The following is a 21842-nucleotide window of genomic DNA, read 5'->3' on the forward strand; positions in this document are numbered from 1 at the left end:
ATCTGCGAAGGAAGTGCGCCAGTTATGGATGGCCTTTCCTGGGACCGTTTCTGTGCTCATGTTAGCCAGCGTGCTTATCAAAACCTCGTTCACTGTTTTGCGCCACAGGCGCTGGTGGTATAGCATGCTGACGTTCAGATCCGCTTCCGCAGTATATGCTCGGCGTCTACTAAGACTCTTCCACTGTGATTCAGCAGCCGCAAAATAAAATGCTGCATTTGCGGGTCTTCGCACCAGGCATCTCGGTACAGCTCTGCAAGTTCTCAGTTTCATAAGTGTGGGCCACCGAACCATCATGTTTAGATCAGACTTAGGGAAGACATTTCAGGAGGCACAATACTAGAGGACAGCGTTAGTTGGCAAATGTTAAATGTCGATAGCGCACTTATAACAGTGAGAAGAAAAGCGCAACCTTCGACTTCATTCATCGTTTTTTTTTTTTGGTTCTACCCGATATTATTATTGAAATGCTGCTTTTACATGACATGACATTGCGTACCTTCCCAGTCGCAAAGTTAGGCGGCAAGGTGGTTAGATACAAACAAACTTACATAGATACATACATAGATAGATACATACATAGATACACAGTCCCCGAAAAGTACCTGAAAGACCCTAAGAATGCTAACCCAATAAAAAAATTGCAGAAGCCAGCTCCAGATGACTGTTGACGGCAATGCATTTAGCATTGATTCAATATAGCGACACAACGCATTGGTGCCGTCAAAAATAGTTGTGGATGAGGCGTGTACTGCAGCGGGACTCCTCGTTCGCGCTTTCCTAAAACCACCGGACGCCGTCCAGTGCAGCCGTTGCGAAGCCCGCTCTTGGCCACCGAAATGCACGGTGCGTCGATGCGTCATGCGGCGACCCCAATCCTCCCACGTGCTTCTTTCTGCATAACTTGCGCCATCTAGAGGCGCCGCAGAGAAGTCCGCGCGAAGCCTCAGAGATCAAAAAACGGGGAGCGCCGGTGCCTGCTAAGACTGAGAATTGTTCTCTATCTTGCCACGATGTTAATTGAAGAGCGGCACATAACCCAGTGCATTTGTGGCACAGCCTGCTAAAGCGTTGGGTGGTTGTCCTTGAAAAATCCTTCTCACGTGGGTTCGATTTCGCTGAGCATTAGAGAAATTTAAGGTATCTTTCTCGTCATTTTAGAGCGGCACATTCCTAATGGCACATGCCTAGACATCCAAGTTGTTGTCAATGACTTTCATTCAAGAGCGGCACACACCTACTAGCACTTACCAGTGACTCAAGTTGGTATCAAGAAAGTTCATTGAAGATAGGCACAGACCGAGTGCCACGTACCCAGTGCTCCAAGTCAGCGTCGAAGAGTTTCAATGAACAGTAGTACCTATACGCAGTCCGGCGTCTTCAGCGCCCCGTGTCGGCGTGAAAAAGAGCAACACATGTACACATTGCCACATACTCAGCCACCCATGTTGGTCGGATGGTTGGTTTCGAACCTTGTTCCATCAGCACAGCAGAACGATGCGATACAGGTAAGAGGGAAACAGGTTGTATACAAACATTCAAACATAGCTAGCCCCAAAAAGTGGGTGGGATACCTTAAGAATGCTACGGCACAAAAACAAATCATGCACTTGGAGGCTTATCTATTTTTTGTAATAAAGCTATTTAGGCCCCATTTGTTGTTTCACTGTCTAACTTTGCAGAGAATAAGTTCTTCCACCAGCACATGTAGGGGTAGTACAGATGAAACTATACAGTATTACATAAGAGAACAGTATACATAAGCCGATTCGTTTTATGTGTGCTGTATGGTGTGTAGCCTATTCGGCAAGGCGGCGGCGGTGGCAGCAGGAGCAGCCACCGTTAGTAATGTGTGGGGAGGTTTGCCTAGAAAGTTTCGCTTAAAAGAATTTGGCAGACACTGCTTTATGACGACTACATTTCCTCCGAAATGCACGGTGTGTCAGAAATGCGTCATGCAGCAGTCGGACTCCTCTCTCGCGCTTCTTTCCAGACACGCTGCGCCATCTAGTGGTGGTGCCGAGATATCCGCGCGTGGCCTCCGTGGCGAGAAGCGTGGTGCGCCGGTGCGTATGAACGCTGAGAATTGTTCCCTATCTTGTTGCACACCCAGCGGCACAAACTCCGTGACACAAGTTGTCGAGAGGTTCATTGAAGAGCGGCACGTACGCAGTGAATTCATGGTGAAAATCTTTAAAATGTTAGAGTTAACGACGTTCGTTGAAGAGAGCCCATACCGAGTGCGTTTGTGGCGCAGCCTGCTAAAGCGTAGGGTTGCGCTTCTTGAGGAACCCTTGTGAGGTGGGTACTATTCTGGCCAGCATCACAGAAACTTAAAGGATATCTTACAGCGAAGCTGTTTATACAGACCTTGTGCCGTCGTTGTTGGGCTTCGCTAAAAAGGGGCCACATCACCTAATGGGAGAGGAAAAGAAGAGATCAACAGGGGGAAAGGGGCTCGAGTGACCCCTTTCCCCCTGTGAAAATGCTATCTTATACGCGAATCTTATACGATTATCACAGGGTGCATTTTCAGCGATCGAGCCAGATTGGCATAGAATTTATTGACGATTGATTCCGCGAAAGAAACAGATATTATTCTGGCGGTTTTCGGCCAATGAACAGTGCCCAGCGATTGAAGCGCAACACTGGCTGCCGGGACTTCTTGCGCCAGCAAGAAGTGCCGCCAGCCACGTCATTAGTGAACCCAATCCAACCAATCGTCAAAACGATTGCAGCGCCCGCATCTCCATTGGTGGGTCTTGCGCACAATACAAGGCAAACTGGTAGTGAATCCTCCATAGAAGCCTACATGACAAGAAAATGGCGGCTCCTTGCAACTTTCGCCATCTACATATCAAGGGGACAACTAACAGCAAGCTAAAGAAAAAAAAAAAAAAAAAACATACAGGATGACATTATCACCGTAAATGGCAGTGACGTCAAGATCTATGTTGTTGACACAGCCTAACGCGAGAGGCTGTGTCATTAAACTATAGGTGTGGCGTATGTCTTAATGTGGACATAATTAGGCTGTTATTAACGGCAATTGCTCCAGTAGGGGCCTTAGAAAGGTGAACGAATAGAACGGAAATAAATGTTAACTCCACAGAGGTTTAAAAACGAACTTCGCATTTATTCATCTAGAATAATGCAACTAATATAACTGACCAAACAAACATGTTTCAGTGGATGAAAAGTACTATTGGCCAAGAGGCGGTAGACGTCACGGAGCAGTACCTGCTACCCACCGGACTCAGATGTTCCCCGACCAAATCTGAGCTTCTCCTTTATAGAAAAGAAAAAGGCCGCAGACCCAAGGGCTGGAAACCGGTCTCGGAAAGTGACATTCACCTGTTCACTCGGAGCGGTGACCTGATGCCCAGGGTCGACACCATCAGAGTCCTGGGTATGTTCATAGAATCACGCGGCGGCAACGGCACTGCGTTACGCAAGATAATTGCGAAAACCGACAATGCTTTTCGCCTCGTCCGAAGGGTCATGAACAGACATCGTGGCCTCAAGGAGGACAACCTGCTTCGGCTCATCAACGCCGTTCTGTTGTGTCACTTCACCTACACGGTGGCCATGCACAACTGGCTCAGAGCCAAGCGGGAAAAGCTTAATGCCCTCATTAGAAAATTCTTCAAGAGAGCCCTCGGGCAGCCCATCAGAACGCATACAGAGGACCTCCTTCGGCTCGGCATACACAACACCATGGAGGAGATGGCCGAGGCTCAGGAACGGGCCCAGCTAACTCGGCTGTCCACCACGCCGGCCGGCAGGCGTAGCCTCGAGGAGATCGGACTCGCACCAACCAAGAACTTGGCTGAAGACACCCAAATCCCCAGAGAAATAGGGGAGAAGATCGTGGTCGCCCCTTTGCCCCGCAACGTTCATCCCGTTCACAACGCAGGTCGTCGCAGGGCAAGAGCATTTAATATACTAAAGGAAATAAACAAGCACAAAATCGCAGCAAGCTTCGTGGACGCAGCTGCATACCGAGACGGCAAGGCTTTTGCGGTTTCCGTCATTGACACGCTGGGCAAAGTCATCAACTGTGCTTCCGTCCGGACGACGAACCCAGAGGTGGCCGAGCAAGTGGCCATTGCACTCGCCATGCAAGACGGCCGGAGAAACAGGGTGTATAGCGATTCGAAAGCCGCCATCAGGGCATTCCAGAAAGGCCGGGTAGCCTCGCAGGTAGTTCAAATTCTGAAAGGCGCCAAACAGGGCAACACCTCCATGCACTCGATCCTTTGGTTCCCTGCACACGTCGGGGCGATTGAGGGGGTTCCTCTGAACCTCAACGAGTCTGCCCACGAGGCTGCGCGTGGCTTTACCGACCGCGCTGCCCTCGGATCGGGCGACTCTCTTCCCGGACACAGAGACGCTCCTCTCACACACAACGAAATCACGAAATTCTTTTACTTAGAGAGAAGGGATTTCCCCCCGCCTCACTCCAAGCTAAGCAGGCCGCAGGCGGTCACACTAAGACTTCTGCAAACGAACTCGTACCCAAATCCGGCGTCCCTTAATAGCATATATCCCGAGATTTATCCGAATTGTTCTTGCGTGGCCTGTGGTGAGGTAGCTACGTTGCCTCATATGCTCTGGGAGTGCGGGTCGCTGGGCCCGCAGTTCACCAAGGAAGAGTGGGACGCGCTCCTGCGAAGTCCCGTCTTTGAGGACCAAATCCTGGCCGTCCAGCGCGCCCGCGATCGGGCCGGCAGACTAGATCTGTCAGTCCCGTCGTGGGATTAGCCGGGTGCGCGTTTTATCGCGCTTTGCTGGACCAAATAAAAGTTCATTCACTCACTCACTCACTCACTCACTCACTCACTCACTCACTCACTCACTCACTCACTCACTCACTCACTCACTCACTCACTCACTCACTCACTCACTCACTCACTCACTCACTCACTCACTCACTCACTCACTCACTCACTCACTCACTCACTCACTCACTCACTCACTATTGGCCAGCACACAGTCGTAATGTATAGCAACATATGCGAAGCCTTTTCACATAATCATTCGCAGTTGCGTACGGCAACATGCATTCATATCCAAGAGTTATCAGACAAGATTGTCCCACGTTAAACTTAGTGCGACGTTCCTTCGCGGAGCATTCCGCATTTATGGTCACGACGAGAGACAGCACGTCGGATGCCGCAGCGTGAACTTGTACGGTAACACGAAACAAGCATTCACACCTGAATGCTGTGGCCTAGGTCAGGCAAAATTTGAAGTGAAGTGCAACCCACGCTTTGATCAAACGTGCAAGCAATATATATATATATATATATATATATATATATTGTAACGAAGAACAGTAGCCTGCCTGCGACACAGCACCATCGCTACCGGTATGAGCTCGTGGTGGCTGTCCTTGGCCGAACGCTTGTGACTGCGACAAAGTGCGACAAAGCGGCGACAAAGAACTTTCCGCTTGGTCGCTCGCTTGTGATGACGCCTTCGCGAAACTACGCCACCTGCTAACCTCGCCACCTATCTTTCACCACTTCGATCCTGCAGCCCCGACAGAGGTCCACACCGATGCCAGCGGCGTCGGACTCGGCGCCGTACTCGCGGAACGAAAAGTGGGGTTTGATCAATATGTCTTTGCCTACGCGAGCCGAACTCTAACAGAGGCCGAGGCTAATTACTCTGTTACAGAGAAAGAGTGTTTAGCCATTATTTGGGCTCTTGGAAAATTCCGTCCTTATTTGTATGGTCACCCTTTCGATGTCGTCACTGACCATCACGCCCTTTGTTGGCTGTCTACCCTTAAGGACCCATCTGGCCAACTTGCTCGCTGGGCCCTTAAGCTACAGGAGTACGACATCCGCGTTCTCTACCGTTCCGGCCGCAAACACACGGACGTTGACGCCCTTTCTCGCTCACCGGTCTCCGCTGACGGCGCTTGCCTATCTGCCGTTGAGCCCACACTTATATCTCATGCACTGCGCAACATGCCGTTGGAGCAGCGCAAGAATTCCTGAATCAGCGCTCTCATCAGCATCCTTTCTGATCTATCCACCTCTTCAACATCTCGCGCTCTCCGCCGCCAGACTACCCGCTTCTGCATTCGCAACGGCCTTCTTTATCGTCGCAATTACCTCTCTGACGATCGCAAGTGGCTTCTTGTGATACCGCACCATCTCCGTGACTTTATCCGCGACGCTTTCCACGTAGACCCTCAGTGCGCGCATGCTGGCCTCCTGAAGACCTATGCTCGACTACGCATCCGATTTTATTGGCGCGGCCTGTATAACTACGCCGAAAAGTTCATTCGCTCCTGCGCTCAGCAACAACGCCCAAAAGTACATCCCGGACAAGTCTACCCGTCACAACGCCTTCCCTGCCCTAGTCGGCCCTTTGATCGTGTTGGTATAGACATATACGGACCGTTACCCTCCACTGCAGCAGGCAAACGCTCGATTATTGTTGCAGTGCATCACTTGACCCGCTATGCTGAAACAGCCGCTCTGCCGGTTGCCACCGCCCGCGACGTTGCATCGTTTCTGTTATGACATTTCGTTCTTCGCCACGGTGACCCCCGCGAACTTCTGAGCGATAGAGGCCGCGCCTTTCTTTCCGATGCTTTGAAGGCACTACTCGACGAATGCCGAATCGTCCACCGCACCAGTACTGCGTACCATCCGCAAACTAACGGCAGGACCGACCGAGCGCTTCAACCGTACTCTTGGAGATATGCTGCCGATGTACGTCGCCTCTGATCATTACAACTGGGACCAAGTTCTCCCTTTCGTGACGTATGCGTACAATACTGCGGCCCAATCAACTACTGGATTTTCCCCTTGCTCTCTCCTATACGGACGAGGACCTTCTACTACGCTCGATACCATTCTTTCATATACACTTGACGCGTCCGAAAGTACTCCGCTATCTGAAGCTGCTCGTCATGCCGAGGAATGCCGCCAGCTTGCCCGCTCTTTTTCCACCGAGGACGAGTGGCAGCAGCAATCCCGTCAACCTGCCGACCGTTCTGCACCAACTTTTTCTCCTGGCTCTCTCGTACGGCTTCGGGTACCCGCTACCACACCCGGATTCCCCGCAAAACTTCTCGGAAAATACCTAGGTTCCAACCGCGTCTTGGAGCAAACGTCCTCCGTCAGTGACGTCGTAGAGCCGCTCACGCCATCGACGGACCTACGCCATCGTGGCCGTGAACTTGTCCACGTCTCTTGCATTAAGCCGTACTACGACCCAATAGTAGTCTCTTCGCCTTAAGCCTTAAGGGCAAGAGAACCCCAACTAATTTGGTGATTTCAAAGGCCTTGCAATAATAAAGTGGTATTTCATTTGACCTGGCGGGCTTTGTAGTGGATATTACGATAAGAAGATATGTCATGTATGTACTAATACTTTCAATTTAAACGCAGTAGAAGGGAAATAAAACATATCTGTTGACTCTTGTTGATTCGTTAATACCACTACACAAACAATCGCGAACTATACTTTGAGGAACAGGTGGCTACACTTAGCTCTTCTCACAAGAGTATTCTCCAGAACTTTCATACCAATCAACAAATATGTATCACTGATGGACATAGACACCTTGGCAGGAAAAGAAGAAGCTGATTTCAGTCTGCTTGAGGAAATTGGGTCACAACAAGACCGCGTCTTATTCAGACACGGTATCGTTACGACCCGATTCCCTATAACAATAAATGTCATCTTTACAGGAGTGGTGACGGAATCTTTTGAGTGAGCTTGAGAGTAAAATATCTGGTTTTCGCACGCGCTCTGTCATGGCTGCCCTTCTACATTCTAGTTGTCACGTAAGAGACATTGACCATCGCGTCACTTGGTAAACTTTCCTCAATTTGAACATTAGTTGAAAGCATTTTTCAAGGTACAGAATTGTCCTACTTGCTTTTCGTTACTTAATATTGTCACTGAATATTCCCGATCAATGGAACGTTAGCACCGCTAAGTTTAGGGAGACAGAAGTAAGTGTGCAAGGCAACACGCATGCCACATAGGGCTGTCCGCCCAATTTAATGCACAAGAATGCCCCGAAAACACGGGAAGCCGGTGGTGAGGCCTCGAAGTTGCCCTATTGAAGAAAGGCGCGGAGGTCCGAAGGAATCTGCTCTCCGCTCATCAGCTTTTTTTCCCACTAGAACAACATTTAATAATCGGTATCGCTGAAACAGTTTCATTGAACAGCTCAGGGGCATGTCGCATATGACTAGCGATACCCAGGTATAAAAACAAGCGAAAGAAGTGAGATAAACTGTCATGATTTAATGGGAATACTTGCTCGATTCTAGTGCCCCCTTTAAATAATATCCTTCTCATCGGCTACGCAATTACATGCTCCGTTACCACCACCCCATATTCTTATATAAATTGAGCTCGCAGCAACTCTTGTCGCTTCGCTATCTGTCTGTATGTATACCTCGTGTTACGCTGGGTATGCCGTAGTAAGAATTTTTACAAATAAAGAAGGACAAATGCCATACAATTTGCATGCTCAACGTGAAGCATTGAAGGTACAGAAAAGCCCGTTTCTTCTGTTACTCTGATGACCCCTTCTGAATATTTTCGCTGGTGTGAGTTTGACTTTATTAATGGTATACTTTTAGGAACGTACAAATAAGACTTAGTCTTCCCTATCTATGCATGCTAGAATGTCAATATTCCACAGCACTTATTTCAACGTAGGATACAATGAACTAGAATAAGATACGGTGATCATATTGATAATAAAAAATAGCATAAACATGCTAATGACAGTCATTTCATAAATTGTGCAAGTGCGTGTTTAAAAGATAAAAATAAAAGCGAATTTTAGCGAGTTTTTATGGCCTATCACGTCAAAATGCGCGCACCTTCGAAGCAGAAACAAATACCGAATAACACCTGCCAATTTTCGTTAAATGTCAAAGGAGCAACATACGAGCAAATTGGCAGTTTCAAAGAACGACTGGCTTGAACCACGCGTGTGTGGCATACTTTTTTGAACGTATAAAGTATTTTGTCATTGTATTTTAGTGCTCAACCAGGAAACATTTTTTTAACTACACGGTACTAACTTTATCGACTAGCAAACCAATAAGTACAGGGCTGAGACGACGTGGTGCAGCTCTTGGGATCGCGTAACCTGTCTCCTTTCCTTAGCCTTTTGAAATGGCGTCAAAGTGCATCGACGAATGCTCTTGGAGTGAATGGAGAAGAAGGGAAGAAGTGCAGAACAGAAAGAACACCAAAATCAAAGAGGTCGAGGTATTCACACTGGCTTCTTGCAGAAATTCGATCGAAAATACATTAGCAGCAACGTTGAAGGACGCCCTATAAGTTGAATCTTGTGTGATGCGTTTTACTCGATAGTCAGAGCCGACGTTAATGGAAATCAGCTCCGTGGCAGCGCGTCTGTCTCCAAATTGAATACTGGTGGCCTGTTGAAACAGGTGCCGTGGTGGGGACAGTTGAAAAGCGAAAGCAGAATTTCCGATCAGCAGTGGGCATCCTTGGGGGGCAAAAATGTGTACGTTCGATGTTCGGAGAGAGGAAGGTGCAGTAGGCTAGTGGTAGGAATGATTAGTTTTGGTGAGCTATAGAGAAATGGTATGTTGGTTTGCGACGAAAGAGTTGAAACAAGGGTAATGTAAGCAGGCATAAATTGTCGCCTAAGGAGTGACTGATAAAACATCATCAAGTACAGCAGTGCCGTCCAGCTAGCGATTGTACTACTTCCACGAGCTATAGGATGATGTAAGTCACCATTATTCATACTTACTTCGAGAATATGTGTCCCTGCGTGCCCTTATCTTATGCGAACATTTCCTAATTAGGTGTAAGCGTGATCCTGCGGTTAAGAATAGTTAACGTGCATAATTTATTGACACATGCGTCGCACTTGTGTTTTTTTGAAACGCTAAGGCTAATGCGTCATTTAAGCAATCCCTTAATATATCTCAGAACTGAAATAAACTGCGAGTTAGTAAGGATCCACGTCTTAAAGAGTAAGCATTTGTGTTATGACAGCCAGCGTTCATGCTGTCCTTTTCGTTTGTCTTGTGTCCGTGTTTTCTGGACCATATTTTTCAAACCACGAACCTAGCCTGCCTCTTCAAAACGGCAAAAAGGCTAAGAGATCGCCTGTCGTAAATTACATTGCAAAATGGGGGCAAATATTGCGGCACATGTTAATTTACATTTAAACTAGGTATGTTCAAGTGGGAGGACGAGTGACGGCATGGAGCTGCGATCACCCCTACGAGCAGCCCAGGTCGCTTAACCTATATTTTAGTATCCATGCCGTAGGACTTTTCGCGACGTACTTGCATTACAGGGATCTCAATCCCTCCTTAGCAAACGGCTCCCCGCCAGGTTGAGCACCGCCTCCGCGACTCTGTGGCCCTCAGTGCGCAGCGAAGTCGGAAGTCTTGGACCAGCTTAGAATAGGTGATGTCAGTACATGACGTCCTTAACGGCTAATGATGTTTTTTTAGCGAATCCCTTACTTTCAAATGTGCATAGCGTTGCATTTGTGTGCAGATGTGCCATTGGGCGTTTGATGTTTTCACTCTACCCTAGCGACAACTCTAGTGAGTCGAATTTATATTGCGGGAGGCTGCCTTCTCGGGTGAAATATGTAAGCTCGTAAACGAGACGTTTTATTATTTTGATGGCAAGCGGTGGCAGGCGCAGTAAGCCAACCTATGGCTTTAGAGATTCATTGTGCGAACTACCAAGAAAAAGCTTTGCGGATCCTACGCACTGTGGAAATTGACGTAAGCGACGCTTTGTATGCTCATTGCTTTGGTTGACGGTAATTAGCGGTGATGATGGCGGCGAATGTGTAACTTATTCAGTGTTTGGTGGAATACGAGAGTGGCGAGTTGATGTTAGACGTTACCTTGCGTGCACTACTGCTGGTTGTTTGAGTAGTCTGCAGAACACACAGGTAGACGTGTTTGCTTGAGGCATTCTTTTGCGTCATTGTTCGTAATCTCTGAGAGTTCAGCATTATCGTTACCTGACATGGCACATTGCATCGCTGCAGAAATGTTAAACCTTAATGAATTATAAGACTACGTAATTCAATTTAGTATGATAAAATCGAATATGTATACGTTTTATACATACATTTGGTATCTGCTCCACGTTTAAGTGCATAGCAAAAGCGCGCCCGTTCCACGCTACGCTTCTTTTGGGCCTGGGTGTCCTCGAAACTGAGTGCATGCTTTGGAGCCATTTTTATTTATGTGATATTGATGCGATGGTATATTTATGCGATAACAATTATGGGGACACCCCAGGCGTATTTTTGACGTCGCTGACGCCGTTGGCATTGCCGTGATGTTTTGTATGAAGTCCAAGGACGACAACACCATCACCGGGGGCCGTATGCTGTATGTGCGAGTGAAAGCACGCGGTGGGAGCCGACGACCGCGGCTGAGTCTGGCGCACGCGAGGGAGGAAGGCAGAGAGCAAAGGCGCCGTCTTCCGTCGCGCGAAAGGCCGAGGGAGGATGAGAGGGAGGGAGGGGGGCGGCGACGTTGGGTTCCACAGCAACGGCGTATTTCGCGACCGGGCGCAAGGGCAACTGATGATCGCGACTCAATCTCGCGCGGGAAACGGAGGAAAGTGGGGAGGCTGTATGGGAGGGAGGAGGGAGACTGCTTCTATTCCGTCATAAACTGCGTATTTTGCGCGGCAGCGCGCGGTATCTCGAAAGCGATCTGCAGGCGGCTCATACCTGTGTGCGTGCTGTTTTCTTGCCTGTTAGCGTCGAATGGATAGACAGCGCGAAGGTCACTTCACTCGCTGCTGCTACCGCGCTTGCTCACGCATTTGACAGCGAGTGTACGCGGTCATCGAGTCGGTGCGTTCATCTTGACCTGTGCGCGCTGACATCATGCTTGTTCGTTCAATTAGTAAGCGAATGTTTCAAAGTTTATACGGCCGATAAAACTACTATCCTTACTTCGTATACCTGTCTACTAATTGGCTCTCGCAATCGATGCATCGCATTTCGGACGAAACTACGACTTCTTTTGGCGCGTGTTTACGGGCTCCTTCTGCATACGCGATCAGCACGCTGTTGAGACGCGAGCTCCAAGCGCTCTCGTCAGGTTATGGACAATTGTAATGTTTAGGCTATCACAGCCCAGCACCTGCATTTTCATCGCATAGGAAAGCAAGCACAGCACGTGTCATACGAGCGAACTACGCATCCCGGACCACGGCGCCACCAGCCGGGATGCACGGAGGCGAGCGCCATCTGGTGATGTTGCAAGAAACCCAGTGGTACGCGCGGCGAGACCATCGCAGCACCCAGATAGTCGGGAAATGAGGCAAAGAAAGCTTCGCTTGGAAAAGCGGAGCCTTGCCTCGGATAGAGTGCTAGTAACAGAAAGCGTTTTTTGAGCGTGTGCGCGTGGCAGCCTGATACGTCGTGATGAGCACGCCGATCCACAGGTGACAGCCGCTCCTACATTTTAATTGTGTACACTACACGTGCAATCAATTTACGCAGTGTAAGTAAGCTTAAGTTGATAAGTGCGCTTTGGACCTCACCGATGTCAGTTATCCGCCCCTTTCATGGACAGACAGAACAAGCGCATTAATCCTAACTTGGAGCTATACAAACAGCGCTGGACAACTTGATCGGTGTCGGTATTATAAGATATATATATATATATATATATATATATATATATATATATATATATATATATATATATATATATATATATATATATATATATATGTACATTCGTATATATATAATACATATACATATTTCCATTTTACATATCCATATATAATTTTTTTTTAGGAAAAGACGTCACGACGGCTTATTTTGGAGTGCATGCAAAGCGGATATGGGCGCAAGAAATGCGATAAAGATTAAGGGTGCGGATGTTACATCAGGTAATGCTGCGCTTCCTCCCTGCGCATGTCTCTATCCACGCGCATGTCGCTCGATTGGCAGAGCGCCTGTAGGGACTTCAAAGTGCGCGAACCTGCATTCCTACTTAAAGCACTACCCTGCCATGATTGTTGAGAATTTTTCTTCTCTTCTTTTTTTTTACTTTGAGGCAATGCATGTGCTACTTAACCAGGCTTCGACATCCGGAATCCATCTGATGGGGAAAAAACTAGTACATAAAGTTATAACATAAAACGAGAAGGAGAGCGACAAGCTTACACTGAACTTTGGCGCACCCGCCGATCGAATGCCCATTAACGTTCTTCACGGTAACCTAAAGGGCATATTTTTTTAATGACAGGTGCAACGTATTACAAGAAAGTGTCTTGATAATTCAGCTTTCTTTTGAAATTCCAAAGCGCAACCGAAAAGCATTTCGTTATACTGGAAATAGCGGAAAAGCGCCATTAGCATTGCTTTAATGCAGACTGCAGCTCAAGGTTAGGAACAAAGAAAATTTCTTGCTGCGTTGCCTCTTAAGTTGCATTTGGTGGTCGCTTTATTGAACGGTTTTGGTTCGTAGTTCCAACTTGCGATTCGATCAAAAAGATCTCCTCTATATGGCGATAATGAAGCCCCGTTTTTATCAAGAGTTCGAAACATTGGGAACAAATGAAATGCGGAACGCATTACGAGAATCGATGGTGGGGAGGCGCCGCTCACTTCGACTTCTGCCAAGAAGGACCTTCTTGCCAGAAGTCGAAGTGAGCAGTTCAGCGAACGTATACATGTGATTTCTAAGGAAGAAGAACAAAAACACCAATCCTGCGAAAGAATTACACATGTTGCAACGGAGAGCAGAAAATTACGTGGTGTAGGTGTCAGTAAGCTTCTGCGACAACCAGGGCCCGTCTACGAGCTGTATTTCGGCGCAGAAGGCGAGAATGTAAGTCACTACTTGCTCGCACTCACTTTTCCAGACAACGGTCAGCTGCGTTAGTTATGTCAGCATTGCTCCCTTATCATATACATGATCATGAGGGATGCGTTCGGTGTGTGCGGATTTTAAACTCATTAAAAAAAAAAATCCTAATTTTGTCCGGTCCAATGAAATCGTTTATTCTGATCCCGACTCTACCCATGTACTAGTCGGTAACATTATTTTACTGGTCTTGTTTCTTTTACAAATATTACAGCACGCGGTTTTAGCACACAACGTAGCTGGCCATTGAACCGGTTGATACACGAGTAGAATACTGCTAGCATGCTTCGTGTATTTGCGTCACGTCTGCATATATACGGTGTGTTGTTATTGTGTGTTGCCTATTTCGTGTGCCTGCGACGTGCACGTGTACTGTGCGTGTCATTTCATTTCTCCTTACTCTCACCTGAAGTAGCGCGCTGGGAGAGTCACCAGGAAAAGCTGCTTTGGAATTAAGAGCCTCTCTCTATGGCTACATCGTAGAAGAATACACGCTGGCAAATGGAATATGAACATCATCATGGATTGAATATAGCGGACTTGACAGACATGAACCATGAAATGATACAATCGGAACGCAAACTGAAGCACGTTTTTTTGAGACGAACATTTCAACACGTGTGGTTCATACCTTTATGAAGAAAAACGAAAGTCCTGGCAACCATTGTGGCTGCCAAAAAAACAAGTACTTTACTGATCACTTGCAACATAAGATCTGCAGTTTAGTATCCATAATGTGCGTAAGAGGCGAATACTCAAGCAAAGTGTGCTAATGCACTTTTAATTTTTCTCTACAATTTTCTCACTGACAATCATATTTCAAAAGATTGTAATGTCTGTGGGATAGAAATCAATTTGCCCAAACCAATTTATTTGCTTCGCTTATGCGCGTTATAAATGCAGTAAACGTAATGCGCATACAAGAATTTTCAGGTATTTATCGCGGAATTCCGAGCGTTTTATTCACGTTTTATAAGACGGTGTTGATGCATTCTCGAACATTATGGCGCTTTATTTGGCTCTGGCACTCCACTTTTGGTAGACAGCCGTCTTCCCTTTAGTAAACTGATCCCATCCCGGAGACAGTGTAATTGAGGGGGGTGACTTTATGGGCCGGCCCTCATACAAGTGCACGATATGTCTCCTCGGAAGGACTTTAATATGGTTTCTAACGCAGGAAGATCCTTCAGGCGTCCAGCGTCTGGCGCCTAGACGCCAGACGCACGCTACAGACTAGTCGTGGTGTGCCCCATTTAGCAACTGCTCCCAGCAGCATATCCCCGAAAGTCTATCGGAAAGCTACCACTACGCTTGTGGCAGTCATTCTCCAGTTTCAGGACAGCCTTCATTGCGTACTTGGTGCATACTTGAATTAGGAAGGAACAGCGCCAACTAAGATGATCACGAGAGGGAGAACGACACAGGACAAGCGACAAGTCAGTTTCCATCCAACCTTTCTCGTCTAGTTGGCGACTCCGATGGCCATTTACCGTTGACTACGTCATCAGGATCGAATGTCCACGTGGACGTGCACGTTACCGCGATCGCAGGTACCGCGAGAAGGTGGCCTCGGCGGGAACTTCCGGGTGCGACATTCTCCTGGGGCTGAGGGGTGGCGTGTTCCGGCGCCTCTGTTGGGTCCTAGTCGTCGCGCTCCTGGTGGGCCTGACGCTGCGCGAGTGGATTCGGGTGTTCGGCGAGTACGACCAGTACAGGGTCTTCACCAGCGTCCATTACGACACGAAGGCATCGCTGCCGTTTCCCGACGTGACCGTGTGCAACGTCAACCCCCTCCGGAGGTCCGCGCTCTGCAAGGACCGGTGGCTGGCGCGACGCGAGGCTCTGCCCGACAAAGTGTGGAGGCGCGAGTGTGAGGAGCCGGTCACCTACTACGAGGTAAGTCCACGCAGTTGTCTGCGACACAGTAAACACTAAGTCAGTCCAGATTGGCGAAATATTGTTTCGAAGCTCTATTTTCGGTAAGTTCACTTTGAGACATTGATTACAAGGACAGAAACTGAAAACCATCGTTCCGTATTTAAAAAAAAAAAGTTTGCGCCTAGATGTCAGCACCGGTACCTCAGTGGGACGTGACGCTTTTCATTGTTTTCTCGTATTTGCGGTGTTGTGGCGCAGTAAAAATTCTCGAAGCTTCCCAAGTTCAGTCTTTTGGCTCCTTCAGAATGCAACGCAGTCCATCTTTGACGATAAACAAATGACTAGGCCTAAGGAAACGCCGCCCAGACCCATAAGGTAACCGCGAGCTGCTGGGAGCTAGAACTTGAAAGGCGGCGTCGCCAGCCCTGTTTTGGTCTTGTGTATTTTCTGATTTACGAAGCTGTGTCTCCTGGCAAGGATTTTATGTTGTATTTTAGAAGAACGGTCATTTACTAATACAGCTCGACTTTTTGTCCGCTTTAGTGTCTCTGTAGTAGGAGTATACTTAAGAAGGGGAGGAGGGGGCACTTTCACTACCTTTAGCGGTGGAATGTGAACACATGCTGGGCTTCTCTAACGGCTAGGTGATATTAGCTGGGGAGGATTGGTGTTCATGATGAACAGGAAACACTTCTGCAACCTGCGGTCTGCCGATGACACTATTCTATTCAGCAGTGATGAAGGTAACTTTCAACAAACGATCGAAAACCTTAGCCGACAAAGTTCAATCGCACGCCTGAATATTAGTCTGCAGAAGACTGAGGTAATGTTCAATACCCTAGAAGAGAACGAGAATTCGTGATTGGCAGTCTGCCTCAGAAATCGATGAAAGAGTGCGTATACGTATACGTATACCCTTATCATGAGAAGGAAATTTAGAGATGAATGAAGATGGGTTGAAGCCCATGCACGTGCAGGCATTACCAAGCCATGACCCGTCGCTTATCACTAAACTTGAAATGAAAAGTGAAGAACGATTGCATTCTACCGGTTTTGCCATATATGGTAGGAACTTGGTGGCTGATAAAGAACCTAGAGAAGGACTGAGCGACGAGCGATGGAACAAGAAATGTTAGGCGTAAGGAAGAGACGGGACGACGTATAGCAGTGTAAACTGGAGAGTAAGTAGGCTTAGCCGATAATCTAGTTGAAATTGAGAAGACAAATGGGGCCGGACCGGCCATTTAATGTGTTAGACCGAAATCAGAGTCAGGGATTAGATTACAAGGCAAGAAAAACATTAAGAGCGGTAAGGAGCTGGGTGGTGCATGAAATTAGGTAATTTGCAGGCATAAGATGGCATGAGTCGGCGCAAGACTGATATGTATTTGGGGATCTCTGAGTCGTGCTTGTCCTGCAGGGGACACAAAATAAGCTGCTGCTGCTGATACTTGTTGGTGCAGAGCGTTGAGAGATAGCTAATCGCGTCAATGTTGGCCATCATCTCACGATGACGTCGACGTTAAAGCAATTACCGTGCAAACAATGCAGCGATACACCATACGGACACCGCTGAACGGCGTCATGTATGAATTGCGTACGGCTTCCGGGCTTCTTTCTAATGGTTCCCTCTGGACATGCTGTGCTGTCTAGCGGCGTACATGGGAACACCCCAATTATATTGTGTGGCTTCCGACATGTTGCCGGGGCGCGGCGGTGAATGTCTTATTTCAGGAATCGCCAGGCGTTTGTGCGCAGGCGCGAGTACAAGCGGGTGCGAAAGAGAAAATCTGCAGGCTTTGGCTTTAACACACACACACACACACACACACACACACACACACACACACACACACACACACACACACACACACACACACACACACGCACACGCACACGCACACGCACACGCACACGCACACACACACACACACACACACACACACACACGCACACGGAAGCACACACACACAGACACACACACACGCACACGGAAGCACACACAGACACAGACGCGCACACACACAGACGCACACGGAAGCACACACACACAGACACACACGCGCACACACACACGCACACACACACGCACACACACACACACACACGCACGCACGCACGCACACGCACACGCGCACACGCACACGCACGCCTGCGCAGAAACGGCTGGGAACTTTTCTGAAATGAGTGACTCGTCTGCGGTGCAAGCTATGCCTAGAATTAATTTCGTGCTGCAGGCATGCGTGGCACACCGCGAAAGCGTCGGGCTTTAATCCTCACGTAGGCTGGAATCTGTCCCCTACTGCCGTAATTATAAGCAATTTTTAAAAAAAATTCGAGCACGTTGTAAAGGTGCTCGGTAGTTATAGATAGATAGATAGATAGATAGATAGATAGATAGAAATATAGATAGATAGATAGATAGATAGATAGATAGATAGATAGATAGATAGATAGATAGATAGATAGATAGATAGATAGATAGATAGATAGATAGATAGATAGATAGTCAGAGAGACAATATATATATAGATGGAATTAACTAGGCTATAATAATGTTATAAGGGCATTTCAACAATGAGTAATATTGCATAATCTGTGTCCAGGAATCCGATAAAAACATAGGTTCACAGAAAGATGGAGATTCGAAGCGCTCAGCAGTGGTCGAACAAGGAATGGCTCGTGGTGGAATAAACGTACCGACAATGGGTGCATTCTTCGTCCGGACGTACACTATAACGAGCGCGTGTTTTACTGTTGTTAAATTCCGTACGCAGTCTTGCCCTGACGAAAAGAAGAGATCTTGCCGAAGAGTTTATTACAGCACGACACATCGCCTGCTCGCGACCACCATCGATCGCAGTAAGCCGATAGGACTACGTGAGATTAAGTGTATAATACGAAAACACATATGATCGGAGAACCACGTGTATTCGTTTGATGTGAAGTGTTTATGCCGTTCAATTTGAGTCGCTCTATTTGAGTCGCGGCCAAAACTCTCGGGGCGGGCAGCCCAACCTGGAGGACGCGGCGCTGCAGTCGGAACTGTGGCTGTGGATGGCGCGCAAGAGGCGCCTCAACCGGAGCACGGTGCGAGCCATGGGACATCAGCTGCGCCACATGCTTGTCGGGTGCCGCCTGGGGAACAGCGACTGCATGCAGGCACGGTGAGTGGCTCCCCCGGCGTAGGTTTCGAAAACGAGCACCCGTCCACTGCCAACAAACTTGTACGCAAGCGTGTGTACACGCGCGACAGTTGCGGCAACGAAGAGTGAACCGGGAACGTGGTCCCGGTTCCTGTCTCCGCTGCGACATCCGGCGCCTTTCACTACAGGTTGAGTGATCGGCCAGCACATTTTCTCGCGATTACACCCGTTGATATGCGTCTATGTACTGCGTCTACGGTCTAAACGATTTTCCACTCCTGCTTGGGCCACACATTGGCCTGCAGTATTTAGGGAATGAATGAACAAACTGCGGCAGTAGGCGCACGGCGCGCTGTGAACGAGGTCAAAAAGAAGCAATTGGACACTTTTTTTTTCCACGTGCGAACTCGCACTTTTCTTCAAAGCTCGTGAGGTTCCTTGTACCAGACAGAGCACTTGTACCACGGGTACCGCTCCCATCTCTGATTCTTATATCAGTCTTGGCACTCCGCATGCCAAGCAGGAACAGCAACAGAAGCAACTTTAGGAGCCTTTCAACGCATTGACAGATTAACAATCAGAGCACCCACCCTCATCCCTCACGAGTGTAACATTACTTAAATATACGAACAGCCCTTATAGAAAAATCTCACATGACCCATATCTATCATATCTAATGGTCGCATATGATCATATAAGAACAAGACGTGAAACTTATGTGCTCGTGTGAAACTTTGGATTCGTGCAAAAATAAAACAATCAAATCAATACTGTGCTGGTAAACCTTTCTTCCAAGTATAATGCGATATTTTACATCTTATGCGTATAATTTGCCCAGTTACCTGGTTTCCGTTCGTTGCAATCTCCGTGCACTCGTAAAGCATGAGCTCTTAGCCACAATCCTTGCAGCGCATCACCAAGCCAAAGTCTCGTTTTATTCTCCATCTCATACTCATTCTCATCCATCTATCACTTATGCTGCTGCCTGTATGAACCACCCAAAACCGGCCATACGATAGCGGTGTGCTATAAACTACAGCGTCGTAGCAGTTAACATACTTGTTGCGGTGATTTTTATTGCGCTGTTTACGGCGCACTTCGATGTGCATCAGTAATTCTGTACAGTTTGCGAAGCTTTTCATTGGCCGACGAAATCACTTTCAGATTGGCGCATTGGTCAATATTGTCTTTAATTTGTGCGATGCTCTATGGATGTAGGAGACTACCGCTGTTTTCTTCTTTTGTTAGTTAGTTGCTGGAACTTCACCACTGCCAGCCTGTGCTTTCTGAAGAGCTCCAGCTACGGAAGTCAGTATATGCTTTCGGAGAGCAAGCCTCTAAACGGCACTTCTGATGTACTAGATGCAAGCTTCAACCAACAATGCTCTATAGCTTCGTCGACGTTGTGGTCTAGTCTAGTTGGCGTATGCTTTATATTTATGCTTGAAAAATAGCAACAAGGTGGCGTAAAAAATGACTAGCAGACAGAAAGACAGTTCGCTCCCTTTTCATTTGTTCCTTGTAGTTTCTCGCGCTGTCTTTAGCGTAAACATCGAATAGTTGCGTTTGTTATCGTTTTGTGCTCACACGCTTTGCGTGCTTCTCGCGAGTTGTATTTACATATACACGAATTAATTATGATTTAAATAATTATCTAATTGCAGAGTGCTGCAACACCAGAAGGCATTATCGCAGGTGGGGAATGACAAGTAATCTTTCCATGTTAGGCCAACAAGCTTAACATGATGAGAAAGCTGCTTTAGGACTCCTTTGTGTTATTATCGGTGGTGGTAAAGGTGGTGAAGAGAAGAGTAGGATGACAGAGTAGTTAAATTTGGTTTTTCCGGAGGCAGCGCCTCACACAAAGTTAAAAAAAATGAAGTCCTATGTGCCAAAACGAAGATACAGTGGGGGACGCTTTAGTGGGGGACTCCTGGTTAATTTGAACCCCTGGGTCTCTTTAACGTTCACCAAATACATGGTATACGGGCTCAAGGAAAGTTTTGACCACCGTAGCTAAGGTAATATTACTGTGACTAACGGTCCCGGATATTCCATCATGTATTGTCACACATCTGTGATGCATCCTTGTAACGGCACTTAGGTTTAGATCAAATCATCGACTCACCATTTACTTGCACGGACGCCATTAACCGAGGGAAAAAAATTCTACGTCTTTCTAACTTAGCACGAAACAGAACAAAAAAAAGCAGGGAGTTGACATTTTCATGGATTCCTTGGTGCAGCAAAGGTTAAATCGTTGGTCTAGGGCAGACCAGCATCTTACCCCAGGACCTCCAAATCTGCTAGAAACCAGCCGTCTTCGAAGTCATATTGGCTTTGTTGCAGTTGACGTGTGAGGCTGAGAAATGGTTCTCCCCGTAGCCGATAATCGCTTTCGTTATGAGGTTGGCCCGTTTTTTTCTGTTGCTTTTGGTCACTCGAATATGAAATTTTGGTCGCTCCAATGTCCTTTGCATTCGATCAAATCATCCTTCTGCCTTCCCAAAGAGGCTTCTGTGAAGGCTGTTTTCATGGCTTCAGGTGATACGGTCTGAAAAGGGGGAAATTAATAACATAAGTTGTAAAAATACTTGTGGTGAAACTCATATAGGAAAAGAATAAGCTAATCCACCTTCAACGAATTATTGCAAAGATCACATACACGAAATTAACGAAACCAATTAGAACAGCCAGATCTTGCATGAACAAGCTGCCGAGGCTTGTTCCTCCCGGACCAGAAGGTCATATAAGAGCTAACTTTAATAAACACAATAAGTTGTGAGAAAGTCATTCTTAAGGCTAGGCGGTGATTCGATATTCAGCGTTGCAGTCGACAGTTATGGTCAACTGTCAGGCTGAAAACTAATTGCAGACAGTTTTGTTTCTTCTTATTTTCAGGTGGTGGTCCTGAAGGATA

The 21842-nt window shown here is 47.4% G+C and overlaps 1 protein-coding gene across 2 annotated transcripts in view; it reads left to right on the plus strand.

Annotated features, from left to right (window-relative positions):
• LOC126537491 (acid-sensing ion channel 3-like) overlaps positions 1-21842 on the plus strand; it is a 75989-nt gene that overhangs the window by 21417 nt on the left and 32730 nt on the right. For both annotated transcript variants that reach the window (XM_055074294.1, XM_055074295.2), the window contains exons 3-4: positions 15449-15794; positions 18789-18943. In XM_055074294.1, coding sequence (XP_054930269.1) covers positions 15449-15794; positions 18789-18943 — 501 coding nt within the window. The remainder of the gene's footprint in view (positions 1-15448; positions 15795-18788; positions 18944-21842) is intronic.

This window comes from Dermacentor andersoni, chromosome 4 (assembly GCF_023375885.2).
Source record: "Dermacentor andersoni chromosome 4, qqDerAnde1_hic_scaffold, whole genome shotgun sequence".
Classification (NCBI taxonomy): Eukaryota; Metazoa; Arthropoda; class Arachnida; order Ixodida; family Ixodidae; genus Dermacentor; species Dermacentor andersoni.